At 39.0% G+C, this 23658-nt stretch overlaps 1 protein-coding gene across 1 annotated transcript in view; it reads right to left on the reverse strand.

Moving 5' to 3' along the window:
• Positions 1 to 23658, reverse strand: part of LOC124167833 (DNA polymerase epsilon catalytic subunit 1) — a 58986-nt gene that overhangs the window by 12001 nt on the left and 23327 nt on the right. Inside the window, exons 19-25 of the mRNA XM_046545870.1 lie at positions 22506 to 22760; positions 20053 to 20280; positions 19641 to 19876; positions 14187 to 14435; positions 9429 to 9584; positions 2786 to 2955; positions 282 to 627 (exon numbers count right to left, since the gene is read on the reverse strand). Of these exons, the coding sequence (XP_046401826.1) occupies positions 282 to 627; positions 2786 to 2955; positions 9429 to 9584; positions 14187 to 14435; positions 19641 to 19876; positions 20053 to 20280; positions 22506 to 22760 (1640 nt within the window). The remainder of the gene's footprint in view (positions 1 to 281; positions 628 to 2785; positions 2956 to 9428; positions 9585 to 14186; positions 14436 to 19640; positions 19877 to 20052; positions 20281 to 22505; positions 22761 to 23658) is intronic.

Raw genomic sequence — 23658 nt, forward strand, 5'->3', positions numbered from 1 at the left:
TCGTTATCATAATGTATTAACTCAAGATTGTAATTCAGTGTTGCATTATGCAGGATAACTACACTTTATGATGCCTTGCTTAGGTTTTTTTAACTTACAAACAAATTCAATGCATGAATAGCATCTCGGAATGCATCTTGTTCGTATGTCGAGGACTTACTGTAATTTTGAATCTCCTTTAGTAAAGGCCACTGTAAAGGATATATTATTACTATTATTCTAAATGATGTTTTAAAAAGGCTTGTTAAGATAAGACATGAAAACATTGAATATAAAATCACCCATTGTCATCAGCTTCACGCCCTCCGAGATCTGGTATCTCCGTGGGAGAGCACCAGAGGGCAAAGTTTTGGCGCCTCAGGTGACGAGCAAAGAAGAGATCAGCACCAAAGAGAGTTGGGTCCCGAGGGAGGTTTCCAACAGGCACCCTGAAGTATCGGCACTGCTCCAACGTTAGGTTCAGCATAGACTCAGAGGACAAATAATGACGGATCATTGAGCGGGCAGCCCATCTCTGCCACTCCAACGCAGGAGGAGGCGCTGTTGAAGATGAGTCACCAACAGAAAATATTTGCACCACAGGAAACTCAGCAAGTCCTGGCATGAGGGATGTGAGAGTCTGGAGATCTGAAGAATAAAAAAATATTACATAATATAAATTTTTAATGATTCAAGGAATTATTAATATATGTATTAAAACTATGTTATAACAATAAGCCTCTGTTGCTGGCCCAGAAAATGTTACAAATGAAACTTGAAATTATGAAAAACTGACCTTATATTCACGAAAATTTGATACTAAGTGGGCGTGTCTTAACGCCCAAATTTATTTTTTAAATTTATATTTTCGAAAAACTTGGCAAACTTGAAAAAAGTGCTAAGGATACGTTTGGAATGATTTAGTAAGCCTTTCTTAATGAAGCTATGAATCAAAGCCAGTAGTTTGAGTGAAATAGTTGTTTTAAATCAGTAACAACCTCGACAGATGAAGATTTGTAAGGCCTTCCACATTGACAGACCCCAACCATTAAAAATTGGAGGACAATTTGGTGCGAGAATATCTCCGTTTAAGTAATCGGGAGGTAGCCGAAGTAGTAAACATTAGGATTGGATTCTGTCAGACAATTTTGATAGGCATTTTGGGCATGACGCGCGTCCCATCAAAATTCATCCCTCAAGATGGAGTTTCCACCATGATAACGCACCAGCTTACATGCTGATCGTGACAGAGTACTTGCTATCTTAGTACTATCCTTCTTCTTGGGGTATTGGCAAGAAATGCAGAGGGTATTTTAACAAAATGTATGAACAAGGAAAAAAATACAATTCATTTTATTGATATAATATTTTTCATTTTTATTTATTTAATTAAATAATGGAAAACATAAGATCTGATATATCGGCCCGCTGCACTTAAAATGGTTAAGGACAATTTTTAGCAAAGAAATATCTTTTTGGGAAGAGTGCTAACCAACCTTAAAAGTGAGAAACACTCTTTCAGGGGGATGCAGTGGCATACAGTGAGGGTGGGCTAGTTAAGCTGTGCTTGCCCACGGCTCACCAAGGCTGGCAGGCACTTAATAGATCACCAATCATCAAGAGCAAACTACAGTGGAACCTCGTTAAAGCGAGTACGGGCTATAGCGACACCCCCGCTATTACGAGAGATAGCCGATGCACCGTCAATTGACCCTATAATAAGCGTGTTAAAAAATTCGTTTTTACGAGACCCTCTCAGTGTTGGCTCTCGCCATAGCGAGGGTTTCACCGCCGGAAGACTTTCATGAAGACTCCTTAACCTCTGTAATTGCTAGCGATCTGTTAGAAATAAAGTTAATGGAGTGCTCAGTCTCAAATTTATGTGGTAAACTGTCGTTCGATAAATATAATGATGACGAAACAATGCTTTGCATGATTTTTATTCAGTGCGGCGCTTATAAATTGTTTGAATAGTTAGTCGTTATTTGAGTAAGGAAATTTAGTGATGCAAAAAAACATCGCCTTTCGTCTGGATTTATGCTTACGTTTATCGGATAGATGTTTATCTGTCGCCGCACCACTCCTGTTCCTGTATATCTGTTCGCAACAGGTATATTGGCTATTATTTGCTCCACCTCCGGTAAAGCGACAATTCGCTACAGCGAGTGTTTATTAGTGCACCGTGGGGTGTCGTTATATCGAGGTTTCACTGTAAATGAATCTGATTTTTCAGGCTACGGTGAACAGATGGCAGTTTGCCCAGCCAATCTCTCCTTAATCAAGCCTTGGGTCGAGGGTAAGCTTAGTGATCTCACATACGCTAAAGTATCTCTCTTTATCTCTCGTTCCAATGAAAATAGCTGCTTCTAGACCACAGGAAGCAGATTACTAAGTGAGTCCCACCAAAAACCTTATACCATTACATGGAAAAAAAAAGGTGGTAGACTTCGAAACTAAGCTCTTATTAATCTTGCTTGAAACAAAACCCATTCCATAGTTACGGAAAAGAATCCATGGGGAAAAAACAGCTGAGTAATGACAAAATGGCACTGGTCTGTTACATGGTGCAGTTAGTTGAAGGCAAAACCAGTGGAGAGTGTAACGTTTAAGCCCATTACTTAAACATGACAATCATCAAATAATAACAATAACACTATAACAATACATTACAAGAACCAGAATCAAAACCACAAAACAAGAGGAACTCACTCATCCTTAGCATAAAAAAATAGGTGCATGCAATACTTCAAAGCAATATGGAGTATACAATTACCAGAGTGGGATATGAATTATGATTTATTCCTACCTGATGGCGAATGTAGAAGAATGTAGGTGGGGCCTCTTTTCTCATCTCGATAATCCTGTAACGCCCTCTGCATGCTGCGATACACACTCCGAATTTCAGTCTCTACACGCACTTCAAATGAGTAATTTCCCCCAGGTGGAAGAGAGTCTTCTGTTTTGCCTTTTGACAGCCTGCAAAAGTGAGACAGGGTAAGTATAATTTATACATACATTAATTTAGAAAAAAACAAAGACAAATTAGATGTAAATGGTAACCCAAATTCTAAATGATATCCAAGCTGTAAATGCTATCTCTACACATTGGAGCTATGAAAATTAATGGACTTTTTCAAGCCCAGATCCATAAGAGGAATTGCAAATGACAATCTGATTTTTTTCTGTGGGTATTCCCAGGCCAAGAATAGTAACTACCGTATAAGCTTGTGTAAGAGGCGCACACGTGTAAGAGGCGCACCCCTATTTTGAGGATCGAAGCTATAAAGAAAAAAAATTTTACGACATTTTTTTTATCCTATCGTGCGGTGTTGCAGACGTATGCCTGGAATTTCGACAGTTATCGAAATGTCCTCTTTCAGTACTATTTGAAAGAGGAAATTTTGATAACTGCGGCGGCATAAGAGGGAGTAGAAAGAGTTCCGATCCTCTCTTTGCATACGCCATCGCTCTACGTTACTTGTCCTACTCACGAACAATTTTTTTTAAAAGCTCTCGCAGGAGTATTGCAATAGAATTGCAGCCATGGAAAATTTTAAGGCAAAACACGACAGGCAAATGGCATGAGCTTTCCCAAGAGATTGAACAACAATCGGGGCAATCTCAACGCCGTAGGATAATAACCACGTCGTAGATTTAAGGCCCCTTGCACACGCACCGATTTTGGACGGCCGGTAAAATATCGGCCATCCACATTCCAATAGTGAGCAATGGGAGAGCATTGGAGCTTGCACACGTACCAACCACACGCCGGCACCGGCAAAATGCCGGTTAGCTGCCGGCTATTGTCACTGTGGATCGCCGACGCCGGCTCAAAAACTTAGCAACGTATCGTTTGACCGGTAAAAATCCGGCGTGTGTGCAAGCATCGCTTCGCCGGTAAAATATCGGCCAATATTTTACCGGCCGTCCAAAATCGGTGTGTGAGCAAGGGGCCTAACGGAACTACACTCGGCTCTCCATCAGCTAATGCCTCTGCCGTTTTTTTCCTTTCCGAGACTCCACAGGAAAATATCAAGTTACAGGGGAACAATGGAAACGTGTTTCTTTATCTTTTATCTTTATCTTTATTCATCCACGGCGAGGATTGGCCCTCGCGGATGCTGTATACAACACATTTATGAAAACATTCAATACAACGAAACATACAAAACATGTACATTGGATTAAAACATTAGTACATTACAAAGATTACATTTAAATTTACATTTAAAATAAAAGAGAAGAAAAGTCCAGCTCAAAATACTCATGAATTGAGTACAGTGGATAATTGCACAGCCACTTTTCCAGCACATTTTTCAGTCTAGTGATGCTCACTGATCTGGCTTTGCTGGGTAATTTATTAAATAATTTTACTCCCAAATTGTCAGACTGGTTGTTGGTCTTAAACAGCCTACAGTAATTAGTATTTAGGCTATTTTTAGCCCTAGTGTCATGAGAGTGGATGGTGGATCGAATGGGGTAGGTATCTAAGTTATGTTTAATGTGCATAATGCTGCGAAACACAAAGAGGCTGTAGATGGTGAGGATATGAAAGTTTTTAAAAATTGGCCTGCAGTGGTCACGGGGCCCAGCACCACTCGGAATCCTCACTGCTTTTTTTTGCAGTTTTAGAATTTCTTTGGTTTCTTTTGCATGTCCCCAGAGTCGAACACCATAGGCAAGAATACTATGAAAAAAAGCAAAATAGGCTAATCTCATGTACTTTACATTGATACAGGTTTTAAGTTTCCTCAATAAGTACAAAACCCTAGAGAGTTTTTTGCTGACTAGGAAAACATGTGAATTCCATGTCAATTTAGCGTCAATATTGAAGCCTAGAAGCCTGACAGGATCACTGTTTAGCTCAGTACTTTTAAGACAGCATGTAAGATGTTGTGTCTTACCATTGTTCAGAAAGAGATTATTGGCTGTAAACCAGAGTTGAGATTCTTCTATTGCCTTTTTTGTAAGAAGTCTGACTTGGCTAGGAGTATTGCATTTCTGCACCAGAGTGGTGTCATCTGCATATATCATGCAGTCCATAGAAAGATTGTAAGGTAGGTCATTGATTAGAATAAGGAACAAGAGAGGACCAAGGACGGACCCCTGAGGAACTCCATGTTTCACTGGAAGAAAATCGGATTGGTTACAATTTACTTGTACCATCTGCTTTCGATCAGTGAGGTAAGAGGTCATGAATTTCAGCTCACTGTTATGAAAGCCGTAGTATTGGAGTTTTTGCAGGAGGGTAGCATGATTGACGCAGTCAAAGGCAGAGGTTAAATCACAAAGTGTGAGTGAGACACATTGCTTGTCTTCAAATGCCCTTGATAAATTTTTTACCACTGACTCAACTGCCAATTCAGTGGATTTCCCCGGGCGAAATCCAAACTGGGAAGGGGTGAAGAGATTGTGTTTATCAAAGTGTACTAGAATTTGTGTATAGGCAATAGTTTCTATTATTTTAGCGATCACTGATATAATGGTGATGGGCCTATAGCTGTTGGGAAGAGTAGTGTCTCCTTTTTTGAAGACAGGTATGACCTTAGAATATTTTAAGGAGTCTGGGAAGTATCCAGTGGAAAAACAGGCATTAATAATAATAGATAGAGGATGAGCTATAATATGTATTATGGACTTAATCAGATCATTGGAAAGCCCATTGATGTCACGACTGGTGGAGTTTTTAAATTTTTTTACTACATTGAAAATATCCCTCGTACTAATCCATTGCCACTGAAATTTAGGAGGGGATATCAGGTGTTTATTGAGTAGTGCTAAGGCATCACACTTGTTATTTGTGATTTTTGATAATGTGGTGTCCACGGAATTGACAAAGTGATTGTTGAAGGTATCGGGATCAATTGTAATAGGAGATCTGTTTATAGAAGTGCCTTTTTCCCTATTGATCACATTCCAGGCAGCTTTGAATTTATTAGAGGCACTATTAATGAAATCCATGTTCGCATTTTGTTTCGCTTTTATTGCTGCGAAATGATACTCCTTATTCAATCTTTTATACACTTGTTTCAAATCCTCAGTGGGTAGTCGCTTGTACTCATGATAGGCATGTAGTACACTTTCCCTGCGTATTTGGACCTCGGGATTGTTTGAGTGGCCACGTGATTTAAAGAATTTTCGGACTGGGACAGCTTTTCTGGGAAAGGATTCATTAAAAAGGGAGATTAAGGTTTCAAAGAACAAAGAGAAATTTGAATGACTGTCGTTGAGTGAGAGTAAGCTAGTCCAATCCACACCACCAAGCAGGCCTTTAAAGACTTCAAGGCCGTGAATGGTGATTGGACTTATGTACCTAGTGCTGGATTCCCTAGGTGGACTATTGTTAATTGCAATCAACTGAAAGAGTATGGCCATATGGTCTGCAACAAGAGGATCGATGACAGTAAGGTTATATGCATGAACATTAAGAGTGGTTATCACATTATCAATACATGAATTGTTCCTCGTGGGTTCACTGTTTACACAATAGAGGTTGAAAGATCTCAGGAGATTAGACAGTTGCCTGCTACTCTTAGAGGAATATCTCATATCAATGTTTAAATCAGCACCAATTACAATGTTAGCATTAAACTGCATTAAATGACATAGTACCTTTTCAAGCTGTTCAAGAAACTTTTCAGGGTCGCCATTAGGTGACCGATATAGGGAGAGAACAATGAGATTGTATACACACAGAATAACAGCTGTGATTTCGAAGTGCAGTTCAATGCAGTACCTAGTAGTATCGATTACTTTAAATTGAAGGTTCTTTGATAAAAATATGCACACACCACCATGTATATGATGAGAGCGACAGAAAATTGAGGCAAGATTGAAACCGTCCACCTGATAAAGGCTACCTTCATCAACATGAAGCCAATGCTCACTGATACACAGAATATCACAATTTACTGAGTTGAGAAATAGTTCTAATTTAGTTATTTTATTTCGGAGACATTGTACATTCAGGACAGCAAGATTAATGAGTTCCTTACCAGCTGTTGGTTCAAGAGGAGCACTTCTAGTGATCACCAAGTTGGGATTCCCTAGTCACAAAACACACTTAATTATTTCTGAGCACAGATGATTTTTCCCTTTACTGTTCAAATGAAGACCATGACGAGTGTAGGCTATTTGTATCAATCATTGTTACATGATCGAAGTTGGTACTAAGTTTTAGCAGATCCTCATTTACCTTTTTAGTCTCAACATTGATACATGAGGTAGCAGGAAGGTCATGGCGATGAGGAATGTTGGCAATTATTACGTTGGTATTTGAAAGCTTTGACATCAGATTACTCATGGTGTGAACAACAACTTTACCCTTATTGAGGTACACATCGTTCGTGCCGGCCATGATGATTATGTGGTCATTTTTGGTGAGGTTATGTGAGATCTTTTCACAGGAGTTCGTGATCTCTTTGATCCCGGCGTTCGGCATCACTACACCACAAGTATTGTACACTTTACTAACCTCGGTTGCTGCAATTTTAGCCGAAATACCACGGCCATGGCTGTCCGAATACAGCAGAATAGATTTCAGCTTCCGTTTTACGCGATGAAGACACTTGTTTACATTTTTGGGGGGTACAGGAACAAGATGGTCTTCACAATGTTGCACATCACTGTTTTCAGGGAGTTGATTTAACAATTCAAATTTGTTACGCAGCGGCAACAAGGGTGGAGAAGGAGCTGTTTTCCTCGTTGAGTTCACACGCCAGTTGCCCTGTTGAATCCACTCGTCGTCCATCTCCACGGGACTTTTGGCTGCGACGACGGGCCTGCTCGCATGTTGATTCTTATTCAAGATATGTAGCTGAATCTCTAGATTTTTGTTTTTTTCCCGTAGAACACTCATATCATGCAGGAGTTGCGAGATCAGGGCTTCCTTAGAGGCGAGGTTACGTAGAAGGGAGACATTTTCGTCTTGAACGGTGTGCAATGAGCAAGCTAAACACGACCACGTATTTTCAAAACTTGAGACGTTAATATTCGGAACATTGGCACAATTATTGTGGAACGATGACTTGCAGGACTTGCAATTAACGCCGTTAACTACTTTTTTGTGGCAGATAGCACATTTTATACTATTAACCAATATTTTACCGGTGCCGAGTACATTTGCGTACGTTCCACTAGGCGCCATCTTGAAATATCCCTACCCCATTCCACCAACTGACCTTTTTCGGTCTACCAGGTTCAATTCCCCGAGTTTCTGGAGGTCAAATGCTACGTGAGTCACCTTCTGAGCTCGAAGATATCTTATATTACAGCTTTAAGTTTTTTGAGCTCTAATTCATTGACACAAAGATTTATAGCTAAAATAAGGCTACTAATATTCAACATAGTCCAAACAGCACAATTTCGGAAGAAACAAGCGTAGCATAAGCGCTTTCAAACAAGACGAGACGGACTGGAAACTCACGCAATGCAAACTGCGTATATCACATTGCTGCGCCTTCGCCCCTTCGCTTTAAAGGCAACGACGTCACATGCAAGATCGGACGTGTTCTTCCCTTGCTCCTTCGCTCGTAGCTTTAAATACGGAGGGGAGGGAGCCCTCTTCCCCTCGACCTCTCCTTCAGCGCTCTTCACTTATAAGCATTTCCGATTTCTTCTATCCACCATTAAGTCCAACAATGAGCACACTCGTTCGAATTTTTTCAACCGCAGGTTTTGACACCAATATGTATTACTATATGCAGTATAAATACCGCGGGATGCCCACTCGTGGCAATAAATTTAGCGCGCGCTCCGGAGCGAATCACCCCGCGCGATCTTTTCAATGTTCACCTCTCGGGTACCGACGTGACGGCGCGATGCTTGCAAGAAATTCAAACAGGAGCATTTTAAAAATACGTCACTAAGGGAGAAACTCCCCTGCCTGCCGCTTGATTTGACCCAGGGTTTCAGATGACTGGCTCACGCTGAAAACCAAGGCCACTCAGTTCCCCTTGAACTTGCAACCGGTGAAGGGGAGGGGGGGAAGATAAGAAGTTTGTGTAAGAGGCGCACCCCCATTTTCGGCTGCAATATCTGGGGAAAAAGGTGCGCCTCTTACACGCGCTTATACGGTAGTTTCACTGATCACCATAACTGAACATGATAGGGTTAAATTTAACATTTTCCTAGACTTGGATGTGATCATCTTGACAAATTAATTAAATGCAGAAAAAATCACGGCGTTCAAATCCTTGCCATCATTCTGAGCTGGTTCCAAAGTACCGACTTTATGCGATTGTTTCTCAATAGTGGTTCCACATGCCAAGAATCGGCAGTTCTGAGAACCAGGTACTGGAACCGACCCATCTCTAATGTTAATCAATACTTTCACCTTTACAGTCACTCATCTCAATGTAAACGATTGATTGCCAATTATTAATCAATAAAACTTAATGGCACCTGATACCAATAAACAAAGAGATATGGAGAAAACACAAAACACTCACTTCACTTCTCTCTCTGCACCGAGCATAGAATTCAAATTAGGCATTCTATTGGTCCTGACAGCATCAAGGACATTGACAAAAACTTTTTTTGCGCTTGGAACAAAGAGAGCAATCAGCATCCTTTTTGATGTAGCACCAATCTTCGAGGGCTGGATACTATGAAAAAAGAAAGAAAAGTAAACACGTACATAACTTCGTTTACCAAGAAAGCTGTATTTCCCACAAATAATTTTAAAATAATTTCATAAACACTCCACCCTCACCTACCCAAACCGAACGTCAGGTTGAATCACTGAGTAAGCAATTTCCTATATAAGATTTCCTATAGACACTCAACAAGAGGAGAATTACAGGATTGCTACTAGATTCCCAAATTCGAATTCCCTGGCATAGACCTTCATTTATTCGGACTTTATTGCTATTTCCTTTCGATCATCATGTAACATTTTTGCTCAGCTTAGCAATAATGGCCAAATTCACCAGTGAGTTAAGTTTGCCCAGGGTAATAGACATCATAACCGATAACCGATAACATGGTTAAACATACCTCACCTCACCAGGAGATATTGAGGGGTGTTCCTCAAGGCTCCATTCTTGGGCCCCTGCTTTTTTTGTTATATATCAATGATCTACCCTCACAATTAAAAGGAAATGTTTTTATGTATGCTGATGATACAAATCATCTACTGAAACATGATGGCAATATTGTTGTTCCCACTCAAAATGCTGTCATCAAAATGGAAACATGGTGTTCAACTAGCAAAGTGGCTATAAATAAATCCAAGTCTTCCTTTATATTTTTCCATCCTACTCAAAAAAAAATTGATTACAGCCCTTATATTAAATTTTCGGATTGTGCTGTTAAGCGGGTTACTGATACCAAATTTCTAGGCATCTCCATAAATGAAAATCTAATCTGGGATACCCATATTAATTGTATTTCATCCTCGGTGGCTTCAGGCTGCTACTTAATTAGACGGGTGATTCAGCTCACCAATATAGAAACAGCTAAATCAATTTACTATGCACATATTTATAGTAGATTAAAATATGGTATTTTAGCCTGGGGTCACTCCCCTAAGTCAGTCCGTCTTTTTAAACTACAAAAATGGTCGGTAAGAATATTATGCAAAGCTAAAAAACAAGCTAGCTGCCGTAATCTTTTCAAAAGGTTACAGATCCTTCCCCTTCCTTGTATATATATTTATTATGCTGTGATGTTAATTAGAGAATTTAAACAAAAGTTGTGCCTTACCTTGAATAACGATATTCATGATTATCATACAAGAAGTAGAAATGAGCTCGCAGTGAGGCAACAAAATCTTTCTCTCTTTAGTAGAGGGCCTATCAATATGAGTATTAAAATTTATAATAAATTACCTAAATCAATCAAAGACGAAATCAGACCTGGCCTTTTCAAAGCAAAATTAAAAAAATATCTTTTAGATCATTGCTACTATTCAATTGATAAATTCTTTGAGGATGCCTCGCAACTAATGTAATATATATATATTGTAATATATTGTGAGTTTCTTTGTATTTTTGATTTGCTTTTTATGTTTTCCTGACGGGTCCTATATATGTATATTCATATCTTTTGTGTGACCAATAAAATATTATTATTATTATTATTATTATTATTATTATTATCATAGTACATAAGGATTATTGGGAGTAAAGCTGAGTGTGAAAAAGATGAAAGTGGTCATAGAATCGGTTGGAGGTAAGAAAAGAAATATAAGTGGGGATGAAGTAGAAACAATTTTATGCAATGTATTTTAAACAGAACTTAAACCTTTAGCCACCTGATTTAAATACCCAATGGTTGCCATTTACAGCAAACTTAAATTCGAATGCCTTTCACCCTTTCTCGCCGAACATCAGCTATTGTCCGCAAGTATTTTCAGAAGGCATCAAACATCGGCTGTAGCCAGCTTGAACTTTTCATTGCAAACAAAAAAATGTCGGCTATAGCCGACAAGGGGGAAGGGAAGAGAATGCAGAAGTAGCAATGGTCAAAGGTATTCAGGCTCTGCCTGAGACCCAGCTTGGCGAGACCTTGGTTCCACTCCTTGGCAATTCGGCCTGACTCTCCTCACAGCAGGAATCTATGGTGAAGTGGTTGAATTGTCAATGATTTTTAAAAGAAAAATTTTTGTTGCCCACTCCAATTTTCTATAGTGAGAAATGAATTATTTGCTTTGTAATGTGCAGAAGCAATTTTTAAATGAAATTTTAATGTTATCTCAAAGTCACTCCAGGAGTAAAAGTCTTAGTACATTGTGATTACTAACTTTGTAATTATCAACGAATGCAACTAACGATCAACATGAGATGGGTGATGTGACTTGCAATGGCCGCAAAAGCTCGCAAGACAAAGCGCAATACACAGCTGCTCCCAAAAGCTGTTAACATCAATGAATCACACTGCGGAAGCCTAAGTTTCATTCTTATGTAAGGATAAATAAGCGAAAATTCACAAACAATATTTACTTAAAAAATCACTGCTTAAGCAAAAGTTGACTGTGGACTCGTTCTAAGAAAGTGTTGAAGGATCTAGTTTAGTGGCCAGGGTAATGGCCATCCACTGGGTGTGGCAAGGTTCATTTGGGTCCCAAATTTGAAGGACGAGAATTCCAGGGAAATTATTCACCAAAAAAGAGCTCCATACAGAGAATTCTATAATATTCTCATGCTACTCAAAGCACGGAAAACATTTCCCTTTCATAGGTGCCGGCAGGAAAAGATTAAATCACTTTGCCTTTATGGGATACCAGACACAGATTGGAGGTGTTTTCCCGTACCCCTACCTGCATGCTTGGGGTTTAAAGTAGAGATGGGTCGAATAGCAGATTTCTCGAATTCGAATATCGAATTCGAATATTAAATCATTGCTCGAATATTCGAATACCTCGAATTTCGAATACCTCGAATACTAAATGATGAATGCTGGAATGTTTGACTCGGTTGCCTATGCAGCAGGCAACACAAGATTTTGGGGAGTAATTTTGATTTACTTTAAAGGATTCGAACAGGAATTTAGCTGATTAATGAATATTTTAATTTTATGGAAACAATTGGGCATATAATTCAACTAACATCGCTTTACCCCCACTTCTGCTGCCAAGTGCTAGCTGACAATCTGAGGCATTTTGCAAAATACAAGCTCTTTTCCACCGGATTTTCTTCAATTATTTTCAGTCCATCTTTGGGAGTTCTCAGGAGATAAGAAGATGAATTGGAATTGCTATCAGGGAGAAACCAAATATTCTGTGAAAATATCCCTTTGTCTGGGACTGTAAAAATAAAGATTTATAGCACCACTCATTAATTGTAACTTGATATATGCTTTCGGAAAAAAATACCGCATCAACTTCCGAGAAGCTCTGCTGCTCATATCGAGTTTCGCCAGAATGCTAAGTCTCCGTCGTATTTTGACATTTATTTCTTTGCGTAAAATGCTTAAATAAATTCAGAAATACGTCGTGTTTGGTCTTATTCTTTTTGAAATTACGCGCACATTACTAATATTTCAATTCAATAAAGGTGTAACATCAATTGACGAAAGTTATTCTTAGACACCTTTTGTGCTAATAGATGACTCATGCAGCGGTTGACCTCCACAGAAATGGAGAACTTCGAAGCTGGTAGGAAAAAAAAGGTCAGTGGGGGAGGAAAGGGAGGGCCGGAAAGACGTTTCTATTGTTCTCGTGTAACCCAGTATTTTTTCGAAGCTAAGGTCTTCGTAATATGATCCCTGCGCGAGCTGTGACCTTTTTTTATTTCGAAGAAGAGGAAAGCCTCAGAGGGGTGGGCTAGTGCTGAATGGAGAGGGATACCGGATCTTGGGAAATGCGCTAATGTAAGTATCCCACGGTACTCACACAGCAGTTGACCTCCAGAAATGGGTAACTTTGAAGCAGGTAGCCAGAAAAAGGTCAGTGGGTGAGAAAAAGGGGGAGGGCGTGAAACACGTTTTTATTGTTCTCGTAACTCGATCTTTTTTTCGAAGCAGGGGTCTTCGTAATGCGATCCCTGCGCGAGCTGGGACCTTTTGTTTGATTTCGGAGAAGAGGAAAGTGTCAGAGTGGGTGAGGCGAGTGCTGAATGGAGGGGGATAGCGGATCGTGGGAAATGCCCTAAGGTTGCTATCCCAAGGCACTGAGGTTCTCCTGGTGGGGGGAATCGGGGATTTTCGGATTTTTTCACCCGACGATTTTCGGTTCCCCTCGTCGAACTCTTTTCACCGCTAAAATCCACGAATTTGATGTAATTCGTCAACTTGCGTAAAACGGCGCTGCGAGCACTAAATGACTACAGTTCTCTACATTTTTTTCCGAGTCAACTACCAACGACGTGCGTGCGACAGTGTATGACGCAAAATTCAAAGTATTCGAGGTATTCGAGGCGGTACTTTTCGCATAACTATTCGAAACCTCGAATATCGAATACTTTCTAATATTCGAGGTATTCGAGTATTCGCGGATACTATTCGCACATCTCTAGTTTAAAGGTTAGCTATCCTAAAACAAGAATTAAAATCCTATAATATAGAATTAATTCACATAATTCCAAAGGCAAATTAATGCATATTTCAGTGTCAAAGATACAAGCTCTCAGCCACCTGACAGAGAGGCAGTTCTTTTGATTCAAGCATCATGAAGTATACTTTCCCACAAGTCATGGATACCATTCCCTGACTTTTCCCTGTCCTGTAAAAACAACAAACAGTAAACATCATGCTAAATTGAAAATTACCTGTAGTGATAGAGATAAACATGTCTCAAGGAATCTGTTTTCAAATAAGGATGTGAAGTGAGAGAAGATGGGGAGTGCAGCTGATCCAAGTGGAACGTAGAATCTGCAGCAGAGAGGGAGTTGACGGATGGCTGAGACATATCCACCGCACACACGGTGCCAAGCTGAAGAATCGCCCGAAATTCTAACGGAACCTGCGTCTCATAGATGCCTTCGATGTCTGGGGTGGACAAATCAGCAGTCAGTTCCCTGAATGCATAAAAGAAAGGAGACTCCTTAAAAATAGACATACTCACGGGAAAGGAAAAGTAACACATTAAAAAATACTGCGGCACATTATCTCTAGTTCTATTGATGAACATTAACAATAAAACATTTTACAGGGTTTCTCACAGGGCATACAATTGAATTTATATAGAGATTCTGCCTAAGAAACATCTTAACAGCTTTCATTGTTCACCAGGTGGGAAACCTAAGAACAGTTTCTTATATATACAGTGCAACCTCGATAAAACGACACCCCACGGGGCTCAAATAAACACTCGCTAGAGCGAATTGTCGCTCTACCGGAGGTGGAGCGAATAATAGCCAATATACCTATTGTGAACAGTTAAACAGGAACAGGAGTGGTGCGGCGACAGAGAAATTTATATCCGATAAACGTAAGCATAAATTTAGACGAAAGGCGATGTTTTTTGCATCACTAAATTTCCTTACTTAAAAAACAACTAACTATTCAAACAATTTATAAGCACCGTGCTGAATAAAAATCATGCACAGCATTGCTTTGTCAATCATTATGCCAATGTACAACCAACGAAGCCATTTCTCTATGCACTTAATTAGCGCATGTACGTGATCATTTTATCATTTTGGCATTTTCCACTGAAAATTTAAAAAATAACTGATAAAACTTTATTGCGGTTATTTAATGCCTCAAATAGCCATAAAATTCCGTTGGTGTATGTTAATTGTTCCTGCACGTTAAGCGGCAGTGAAGTGAAATCACGTACTGCATTTGTTTCCGCAGACGATCCTGCCTTGGAAGACTTTATCTACCATATAATGTAATGTCTTCATTATCTACGGTAAAACGTTTGCTAAGCAGGCAAAATGATGTGATTAAAATTGCCGTTGTTAAAAAAAAGTCCCTTTTTGAATGTTACCCTCGCGATGTATTTGAAATACAGGCGGTCCCCGACTTTCGTACACAATGCGTTCCCGAAAACTTGTACGAAAGTCGAATGTACGAAAGTCGAACCATTGGCTTCCATACTAATTAGGGGTTACGTTCCAAAAGAGCGGAATATACGTACTAAAACCTTTTTTTTCACGGAATTCATTTCAATTGACTTAATTTTAATAATATGTTAAAAAAACTCCGCAAATCATCTAATTTCTTTCGAAAATACGCAGAAAATGCAAATAAAAGTTTAAAAAACAAGAACTCCGTTGGCTATCGAGTGAAACTTCCTCTTGGCGTTTAAGTTGACATTCCACTTATTACGTCCACTAAAAATAAAAGGACATATCATGAAGCATAACAAAATGTATTTGTTGAACCTGCACTCTGGATACCTTTTAATTTTTACACCAAAATTCGATATTTGGCAGGTGACATTCGTGATCGCGTATATTCCGCATGTTATTCAAAAAAGACAAAAGACAAACGGAATTCGGGTGATATTTCGTGCAATATCGTTGGTGAAGGTTTACATGAATTAAACAGCACTCAAATAAAAAACACAATTAGAAAGAAGATCTTAATAGTTTTTTTTAAAGCTATTTGATGATGTCTAGTCAACTTCTTTTGAAAGATATCATCAATAAAGGCTTTCTTCTTCCCTTGATAAAGGAGCCTACAGCAGGCTGTCTCTCTCCCAAATAAATCACCTAGATTAGAGTCAACTACCAACGATTCCCTTCATTGTATACGTTCGTATTATTTGCATATACTGCCATTTGAAACAATAGAATGTTGGGATGCGCAATAAACATCGCGGGAATTTTAAAAAAATTCCAGACCAACGTCCGAAAGTCCGAATTTAGCGTACGAAAGTCGAGTAAAAGGTGTCAATTTTGAACGTACGAAAGTGCGAATTGTACGAAAGTCGAGTGTACGAAAGTCGAGGACCGCCTGTAATAGACTGACAATAAGTTTACCACGGCACTGCAATAAAAACGGTTTGAATTAAAATTGGTAATATAAGAAAAGATATTAACGTGATATTATTTCACAAAAAAATATCACGCAGGTATTATGCTGATGTCACTTAAATAAAACAAAAGCAAGATGCAAGAAACTGCGACAAATATAACTCACATGGGTACATATTATTTTCGGCAAAGACACGGAAAGGCATACGCATCTGATAGACCCTAAGGCCAAAAAATCTTACGAATTTGAATTTATTGATTTAAAATTCTCAATAACGACTGAGAAACATGAACAAGGAATGCAGAATTTTTCAAATAAATAAACTGTAAGCGCATCATCAGCTCTTCACATATGCCATCTGTGACAGCACCGAATGCATGGCGCCAAACGAGAGTCAGTTGTTCTGAGAGTTCTTCCAGCGGCCACCAGGCTCGGCCGCCCAGGTGTCGGAAGAGAGCGCCACTACGACTCCAACCACTGACGCGAATAGTTTACCATTGTGAATAGCACATTGTGATCGTGAATATTACTTGTAACCGCAACAGAGGATAAACACGTCCATCCGTACAATTCACGCTGAGTATCATTGCATCGTACACCCTACACTATCGCTAAAGCGCACTACTTGCCTCTAGAAGCTTCATTGCAAGATATACCTCGTACTGCAAGGGTTTTGTCGGGGAGTAGGTTGTAAAAGAGTTCCGTTTCGTCTATGTTATACCACGCGGGGAATACTTCTTAAGATACTTAGGATCGGAGTGTTTTCTTCCACGACTTCGGGTTAACACCGCAGGCATCGCCAGCAATTATGACGGAAGATAACGCTTTAGTGCTTTGAATTAGTATAACCAACCTTCCGCACTCTTGACGTTCTCGATTGGCAATTTATCCCTGAAATACTCTGCGTTAGGCTTAGGCATAGCCACTTTCTATGACGTTCTCGCAGATTGAAGTGGGCAAAACCACCCGAACAAAGCTCCTTCTAACTCTTCAGGGTCAGCATTCCTTGGGCGCTTTTGTTTTTTTATTGCGAAGAGCGAATAGGAAGATAAATTAATTACGCCACTCTCATATTACTCTATTATTTTTTTTCTTGCTTAGACGTGTTTGGTGTTTTTGGCCATGGTGTCTGCCATCAAATGCTTTCTATTCACGCAACTCACGGACGTGCGGGTACGCTGCCGACTGCTTTCTGCCGCCCGAGGAACAAAAGAAGATCAAGCATTTGCGAATTATAATTCCGCAATATTTTCACCAAAATGAACCACTTATTTATCAAACGACAGTTTACTACATGAATTTGAGACTGTACACTCCATGTTAACTTCATTTCTAACAGATCGCAAGAAATTACAAGGATTGGGGACTCTTGGTGAAGGTTCTCCGTCAATAGAAACCCTCGCAATGGCGAGTGGCAGCTCCTGAAGGGAATCGTAAAAACGAATTTTTTTAACATGCTTATTATAGGGTGTCAATTGACGGTGCCTCGGCTAACTCTCGTAATAGCGAGGGTCTCGCAATAGCCCCTACTCGCTTTAAAGAGGTTCCACTGTATGCATTTAGGTTATTGAATCATATACTGAAGAATTTAAAATTTTTGGATTTACAGTATCTTTAAGGAATAAGTTTTATTGATAACATTCATGAAATTAAATTAAAAAAGAAGAACTTTGTGCTTTCACATTAATATTTATTCATGACCATGGTTTCAACGTTAGACGTCATCATCAGGTGAACTCTACAGAGGTCCATCACATCCTTTTATACCTGTCTAGGAGGGGTAGGGAGGAAGGTAATTAGGTTGGACGGATTGGTCGACAGAGAAGAGGGAGGGGGAAAAAACTTGGTCATATGGTATGAAAGAAGTTAGGGGGAGGAAGGATGTGATGGACCTCTGTAGAGTTCACCTGATGATGACGTCTAACGTTGAAACCATGGTCGTGAATAAATATTAATGTGAAAGCACAAAGTTCTTCTTTTTTAATTTAATTATGAATCGCTTTCACCAAGTTACGCCTCAAACAATCAATTCATGAAATTATAATCGGAAACAAGGAATGTGTGTAGCAGAAACCATGTAATACAAAACAATACAGAATGATATAGAATATATCCCAGATCCTTCCTGATACAGACATAAATGGTCAACACAAAAGTAGAACCAAAAGGAGCATTCCTACGAGAATATTTTAATAAATCTAAGTGAAATGATTCCAGACTTAAACAAGTATTCCCTGTTCTTAAGATTCTTACTGTTAACATCTAATTAAAAAATTTTTTGATGCAAAGGTAAACATATATGATAATAATGCTTAACAGGATAGAACTTGAAAAATTCTCCATCCACAAGGATAATTACAAGTGATGAAGAATTGTCAAGCATGCAACTGTTAAAAAGGTCTGAAGTGAGTTAGCAAAGGGTGTACACAGTAGATATGTAGTTGTCATGATACATAACAGCACAAAATTGAGCATGTAAAAATTCAAAATCTCAGAAGTGAAAAGGTATAAGAATCCTGCTGATGTGGATTACACAATGTAACAGAATAGAAAATATTAATATACTCAAGGATGAGTTGGTTCCATATTTTTGTCCGTTAAGATCAGTGGCGGATACAGCAGATGGGGGTCACAGGGGTCACACGGGTGCCCCCCCCCTTGCGGAGCCACCCATAATGCCAAACATTGCAGAATCACAATTGTAACTTTTTTATATCATAAGATGGCATTGTCTTGAATACGTGTATAATCACTTTCATTAAAAATTTCTGAAGCTCTGCATGTGACTTGACAATTTTTTATTACGATAAAAGTAAATGTACCTCAAGATATCTTTTGAGATTAAAGTTCATTTCTTGGTATCAGTTCTCAGAACTGGCTGTTGAATCAAATGTTCATTATCATAGCTTGATTTTCAAAAGCTGGAAATGGTTTTTCAAAATGTATCAAGAAAATTGCCTGTAATAACACATCAAATTATGTCACAAGTCATATCATTCATAACACCACTTTATTTAAAGTGTGTAAAAAGTATTGAGATCCACATATACTTTCAAAATCATTATTACATACCTAAGTAGGTAAATTTGGTACCAATTATTTTTGTCTTCGGTTCCAACTCTGGGTCTAAGATGAAGAATTGGCAACCAAAACCAAAGAGCAATACCAACACATCCCTAACGTGTACAAATAGATATTCATTCCATAAGTTCTAATGTCACAAAGAAGTACAATTTCAATGTAATTCTTTACTTTAATAAAATTAATAAAATGAAGTAATAAAGCTGGTAACTCACTGGCTATGTTCCTGAAACAGTCCTTCTGAAACTGAGTACTCATACAAGTTGAATACAGGTCTAGAACGAGGAAGAATCCTTGTGCACTTTCTCCAAAGCTTCCCAGTAGGGTCTTCTTCTCTAGGCGAACGTTGGTTAACAAAGAATATACGTGGAATTACCATGCGAATCTGATGCAGTTCTTGACCGACCAGAGCCCACAGGCGAAAAACTCCAGGTTGACCAGTCTCTAAAACCTGTCGGAAAAAAATAATCAAAGAAAATATTCTATTAAATGAATCCTAATGTTAGGAAATAAAATTTTTAGCATCAAAGTAATTTCTTTAGGAAAATAACTGAAGAAAAGAACATAAATAACAAATGTCATTCATGGTGGCTACACTACTAAGACTTGGGAAATTTGAATCCAAACCTGAATAATTTGCCATGGAGTATTTAACAATGTCTCCTGCGCTTTCCTCAAAAATCCACCAATAGTTCCCGCTCCAAGTAAAGAGCTTCTTTTGTTGCCAGGTCCGCTAGCAACAGCCATCCCAACTCGATTCGCAGGAACCAACTGGGCACTCCGGGCGGTACTTCTTAATTCTCTTTGCAAAACCCACTTCTTTTTCATGAACTTGATCCACTCTATAATTTCTTCCTGAAAAAAATTAAAACAAGAACATAATTAACAAGAGCCAATCTTATCAACAGCTGATATTAGTAATACATCCCACATTCTTTCTGGCAACCAATCTAGAGCCCGTTTCATAAACAAATTTGAAAATCCAATAATTTGTAACTCTCATAAAATCCCAAAATCAATGCTTATATCTTCCACGGATTTACCCACTAATTGTTCATTTGGAATGGTTTTGTTTGTTTCTCAGTGTACGTGCTTATTTAAGTGATTTACTGGTATTATATACATATTCAAATGAGTTACAACAGTGGAAAGGTTTCAAGAGACAATTCGACAAATTTGAAGCTTTTCAACTGGTGCACGCTTTAGATTCACCTGTAGGAAAAAAAATCAACTAACCCTAAAAATGTGTTGCAATCCTCAAATAGTTTATCAAAAGTTAAGTTAAAATGTTTATTGTCACGATATCTCGATTAAATTTCACACGAGTTATGTGTTACACCTTTCCTGACTAATGATATTTGATTCTACACCTATTCGGTGCCACCCATATTGTCCATCTCATTCAAAAGCCACTCTTATGACAAAAAATATCCAATCATTATTGGATAAGGGAGTAATTGAAGTTTCTAAATCAAACTGGAGTTCTCCTGCCTTTCTTGTGCCCAATAAGGATGGAATTGAAAGACTGGTGGTTGACTGTCATAAGTTGAACACACAAATCCTACGCCTTTAGTCAAGCATGCTATCAGGTATTTAGCTGACGCATAATAATTCCCCGTGCATCAAAGCTTCATACAGGCATCGAAGTTCCTGCATGTCACTAATTGGATGTCATTCCACTACATCTCACCTGCTTCTGTTATTGATATTTCCAACCTTCATTACTCCATTTGGAATTTCCTAGTATAATCGCTTGCCATTTGATTTCAAAAATTCACCTCAAGTGTTCACTCATCTCATCAATAAGGTGTAAGGTGATTTAAAATATTCTAGTGTCTACACCTATATTGATGACTTATGTATCCATTCGCCATCTGCAGACAACCATTTATGGCATGTTGAGGTCATTCTCTCGGGGCTACCAGCTGCTGACCTGACAGTTTGCGAAGACAAGGTTGAACTTGGGGTGCGGTCTCTCACATTCTTTGAACACCTCATCTCAAATAGAAGAATTCAAGAGGATCCAGAGAGAAACATACCTATTGAGCAATTCCCAGTCTGAAGTATGTACAGAGAAGAAAGTAGCCTGGTTTTTAGGTCTCAGTGAGGTTTTTACAATAAGTTCATTCCAAGGTTGAAGTCTTACAGCTAGGTCCGGAGGGTAAGATTACCGTGGAGGGTAAATTTTCCAAGGAGGATAAATTTCTAAGGCAAATATTTCTGAGAGGGGGTACTAATAAAACAATTTTGGAACAAAAAAAATTTTGCTTACCAATAACAAATTTCATAGTATAGAATTGACTACTTTTTGGGCCCCTTGAAATTCATTATACGAGGATGAGTCAATAAATAAGTCGCACACGTGTGTGTGTCTTATACCGTTTGAAATTATGCACACATCTTTCGCCATCAGATCCATCCAGCATATAGTCCCAACTTAGCCCCTGTTTCCTGCTTGGCACCTGATTTTCAATTGTTTGGGTCCCTAAAAATCATTTGGGTGGCCATCATTTTGACACGGATATGCCGTAATCTACGAGGCTACACGTTGGCTGCGACAGCAACCTAAGGAATTCTTTGCTGGTGGATTTCCAGGACTTGTAAAGAGATGAGATACAATGGCACAGCAAGGGGGGGGGTTTTGGGAGATAAACCCCCCCCCCCCCCATCCCCAGAGCTCAGAGAAACTTCTAAGTTTTATCCATTGTACTTAATTTTATTAATATTACTTATAAAAGAGGGTAAGGATTAATAAAATAACCCTCAGAAAGCCGTAAAACTTACCATTTTGAACCATTTATCTTAAAACTTTTCTGGGGGAGGGCCCCCACACCTCCCGCTTACCCTGGCCGGTATACCGTAAACCCCAGTATTAGATGTGCCTAAAATCTAGCCTTAATTCCTAGCTCTGCCCCTGATAGGATAAATGCCTGAACATACAGGGTGAATACGCAGCAAAGTGAGATAAAAGTCACAAAGTTACTTTGATTATTTTTGCCTAAATTCAGTTTAGCAACTTATTGACTCGCCATCGTATCATGGTTCTACTGTGCATATACACATATGATTGTTAGACTCACCCTTGTTGTCCCCATTGATGGTGGTGGTCCCAAGACATCTCTCCAGCTTCGCACCGTCTTGTCCTTCCCACCAGCATTGTTCCACCGACTAGCTCCAGCACTAGAGTCACCCTCCCCATCCGACTGAACCCTCTTCCTTTTATTGCAAACTGGAATAGGACCACCAGCCAGCTTGGATAGAGGTACATCCTTACCACTCCTCCCAATATCTTCAATGTCTGCCACTGCACCACTACCATCATTCGAACCATCAACCTGAACATCAAAAGTAATACTGTAATTTTCGCAACCAATCACATAACCTGAAAAAGATTACACTCTGTTCACTTTGCCTTTGCAGCTAAGCAGGTGTGGCTAAAGCAATTGGGTTGAGCGGAGGGAAAGTTTCTTGACATGTAATTTTTCCTTAGCCAATCAAAAGAAAGCAGGTGAGGCCTACCGCTTCAGAAATTCAATAGCTCTCAGACCGCTATTGTGATAACAACATAAAATCAAGCATTGTTGCCAAATCTAAGCCTAAATACACCTTTCACCAAGGGTACCACATCAACAAGGTAGCTGGCTATGTACTAGCCATCACCACTTCTCATAAACTCCTAGGCACTGTGCACATACCAATATCTCCACTGCACAAACACTCAACAATCACCCACCGAATCAAATCCACTCATTTAGTACTCCTAATGTACTAATGAATGGATTTAATTCGGTGGGCGATTGTTGAGCATTTGTGCCGTGGAGGTATCGATACCTTATGTGGTTTGTTGTTGCTTAGACTATCATGATCAATTCCTTTCCTCAATGACAGGATCACCCACCGCAAGTTAATGAACCAGAATTCTAAAGACATAAAAATACATGAAAAGTGGACAGTAACTTTTGGTTTCCGTATTTTAAAATTAAAAGAGAATGGCTGAATTGGGAATTTTTTCTCATCTCAAGGCATTTTTCCCTTCAATTCCACATACTGTTTAAACAAATTGCAATTTTCAGATCTGGGTGAACGATTTCATTAACTATGGCTTTAAAAAATTTCTATGTGATGAGAACTTGTAAATGTTTAAGTCTTCTGAATTAACGATCATTCCCATTGTATTTGATTTTACTATTTTACTATTATTTCATGTATATTTTAAATTTTTGATATATATAA

This window comes from Ischnura elegans, chromosome 11 (genome assembly GCF_921293095.1).
Source record: "Ischnura elegans chromosome 11, ioIscEleg1.1, whole genome shotgun sequence".
NCBI classification, from domain to species: domain Eukaryota; kingdom Metazoa; phylum Arthropoda; class Insecta; order Odonata; family Coenagrionidae; genus Ischnura; species Ischnura elegans.